We start from the raw sequence: 3,280 nt of genomic DNA on the forward strand, positions 1-3,280 counted from the left end.
TTATTTCTTTCTCTGTGCCTGATGTGTTTATATATATATATATCTATAGATGTATTTTTATTGTTTTATTATTATATTTTTGTTATGATTGCATTATTAATTTAATTATTATTATTATGTCTATTTTTATTAGTTTTATTTTTAAAACTTATTTAGTTATAGTCCAGCACAATAGGCCTACAATTAAATTTATTATGCAAGGTTAGGTTATGTTTTTTTTTTTTTTTTTGTTGATGTACAATTTTGCTATTTTGGTACAACGGAATTGACAAAAAAATGTAATTAATTAACCTCTTAAGATCTTTCTCTAAGAGCGAAAGGGGGCACAATATACTTTAAATGACACGTAGAATAATAAACCGGACCATTCATAATAATAAGATTTCTATACAAAATACACGTGACATTACGTTACCATGGTCAATCAAATTTGTAGACGTGATGACGTCATCAAAAGATAATTGCCTGAGCAAGAACATATTAACATTTGGGAGAAAATCGGTAATATAAAGCAAAAATGCGTTAGAATATGATGTTTAATCTTCCGAGTCAATTTCGATTTGTATCAATGCTGATGCATTCGAAATATTTTAAAATAGTAAATGAAATTACCATGTTTTTTTTTCGCACAATAAATTTTAGGGAGGGAGAAAGCCATGTAGCCTTTTACTCTATTTTCGGTAATAGTAGGCCTAAATCACAATTTTAAACTTGCAATCAGTTTACCGAACTGCTACGTAGTACTTGCGAATTAAATCTGTCTCAATATTTGACAAATTATTTCCGTTAAATTCTTCACAGCTTTTTGTTTCGTGATTATAAATAATTCCAAAACAATTTATGTTTCTGCGACATCTCAATACGCAAAAAACCTCCGAGTGTGTAGAAGAACGGCTTACAACCGATGGTGGCGCATTTCCAGTTGTGGAAACGTGGACGTGGAAAAGGTTTGGTTTCGGGCATTCATCACCTGCAGAATAATCAAAATGTATATTACTTTTAAATCAGAATAAAAAGACAAAGGCGACAGTAAAAACGGCATTGTTATTAGAAAATACCTTACTATAAACTATAGTACTAATTTTAGAAAGGATAAAAAAAATACATAAAAAGGAGTTATGACTCAAACACCAGAAATAACAAGAATACAATGAATATATATGTTGATAATAACGATAACAAAACAATAAATAAAATGAATACGTTTATGATGATGATGATGATGATGATGATGATGATGACACTGATAGTGATTATAGTGATGATTACAATGATTTCAACTGATAATCATAATCATTAACTGATGTGTATGTCTATTTACTAAAGACAATAATTCTTACTCCTAATAACATTATGCAGGTCTCTCGCTTCTTTGATCTCATATTCATCAAGGCTCTCACGGTAAACCTGTAGCTTGGCCATCTTCATTACACTCTCGTCACCACCAAACACAATGCTTCCAAAATTGATTTCCGTGAATTCCGTATCAGCCATACAAGCAATCTCCCCGTTTCTCCAAAGTCGTATTTTTCTTTCGAATCCGTTGAAAGTAAGAGCAAAGAATGTCCACTCTTCAGAACGCAAGGCATGGCAACGAATAACCTCGCCATACACGTTGTAATTAACTGCTACTTCTGACGCGCGGACAAGTATATTACCTTGAAACGCAAATACTATTTCAAATGTATCGGAATAAATTATGACTTTTTTGGAACCATCGATAATGTAAACATAGAACGCTATGGTAAAAGTTGGGCCTTTGTGTCCATAGAGTAATGTTATTTCAGAACCAATATCCCGGTTTATCAATACTGCTTCATCTTGCTCGCCATAAATACCAGTAGTAAATTCCAGATTCGATGAGCCAATTAAGTAATTGATGTTGCCAGATATATCTTGTAAATGGTAAGTCTTGTTCAATGGACTGACTTGGATTGGAGTCACACACTGAGGCTCTGTAAATTGAGAACACGAGCTTTCACTCAAAATTACATTTAAATCTTCTTTGTATCAATAAATATTTTATATTTATATACGGTAATATAATATATATATATTTGTATTGTCCCAGTCCCCAAAAACATGAAAAATGAAAATTAATTAAATCAGACTTTGAATAGGTTATTTTGTAGTTTTAATAAAGTTAATCACATCCGTAGAAAAAACATATACAATGGCTTCAGTCGCGTGCTCTCAAATGTGAGTTAGTGTTTACCGACCGACCGACTTAGTGAACTGTAGAGTTGCGTTAGCACGCGACTAAAAATGGGAAAAAATGTTTTCAGTTATAAAATAACGTAATAAATGGTTAAATTCAACCAAAAATCCATTGGCTTGCAGCTAGATCTTTTAGAATTTTGTTCAAAGTCTATAACTATTATGTGACATTAAATGGCATATTCAAAAGCAAAAATGTAAAAATTATTTTTCAGGGGACATCTTTATTCATTATCATTGTTATCATCAACATCATCATGTGCCATCTTTAACATGAATGGCTATCCATAATACTATTTTCTGATGCAGACTTGTTTGTTTCTTTGTTTATTAATTCTTTTCCACACACATCAATATACATTTTACTTAAATGTTTAGATTTTAAAAAAGTATGATGAGTGTGGAAGGTGACTAAATAAGTTGAAAACTTTAGGATATTGTCACCTTCGCTAATCATCAGAACGGTATTTAGTTTGGATACCCAGACAAGTACACTTGGTGTCATCACTTCATTTTATTCTCTTTCTTTGTCTTGCTCTCTTGCCCCCAAGTGTGCCCACTACAAACATAAGATAAAACTTACCCATTTTAAATTCATCACTATATACTTTAATTTCACAAATCGTTATGAACTCCATTTTATACGGAAACCATAGTTTCACATAGCGTCCTCTGATTGGTGGGTTACAGGTGATATCAATCAATGGGGCGCGTAACACGTCTTGACGCGATACAGGCTGACCACACGTTGTTTGTGCATTCAATTCATCTGTTGCCATTACCTCAGCACCAACAAATCGTTCATGGTGGGTAGCATCTGATGCTATTATCAAGTGTACAGTATAAATAATGTTTAAATAATGAATATTAATCATAGTAATATCAATAACAATAATAGGTACAAAAAAAAGCGAAAAGCTAAATCAAAACGATAAAGTAAAACAGCCAGAAAAGTTAGCAGAGCTAATATAATTAAATCATTAAACAAATTGAAAAAAAAAATTAAAAGAAAACGAACCGATTATTGTGTATCATTGCATTTATGTTTTACCATTCTCGGCAA

At 31.7% G+C, this 3,280-nt stretch overlaps 1 protein-coding gene across 1 annotated transcript; it reads right to left on the reverse strand.

The window, feature by feature from the left end:
* Nucleotides 1-602: 602 nt before the first annotated feature.
* Nucleotides 603-2,904, reverse strand: LOC144835250 (uncharacterized). The gene is made up of 3 exons (XM_078690308.1): nt 2,801-2,904; nt 1,341-1,955; nt 603-970 (listed from the first exon to the last, which is right to left on the reverse strand). Exons 1-3 carry the CDS (start codon nt 2,853-2,855, stop codon nt 723-725), a joined length of 918 nt encoding a protein of 305 aa, XP_078546434.1. The 5' UTR covers nt 2,856-2,904; the 3' UTR covers nt 603-722.
* Nucleotides 2,905-3,280: the final 376 nt, after the last annotated feature.

This window comes from Antedon bifida, chromosome 2 (genome assembly GCF_963402885.1).
Source record: "Antedon bifida chromosome 2, ecAntBifi1.1, whole genome shotgun sequence".
NCBI classification, from domain to species: Eukaryota; Metazoa; Echinodermata; class Crinoidea; order Comatulida; family Antedonidae; genus Antedon; species Antedon bifida.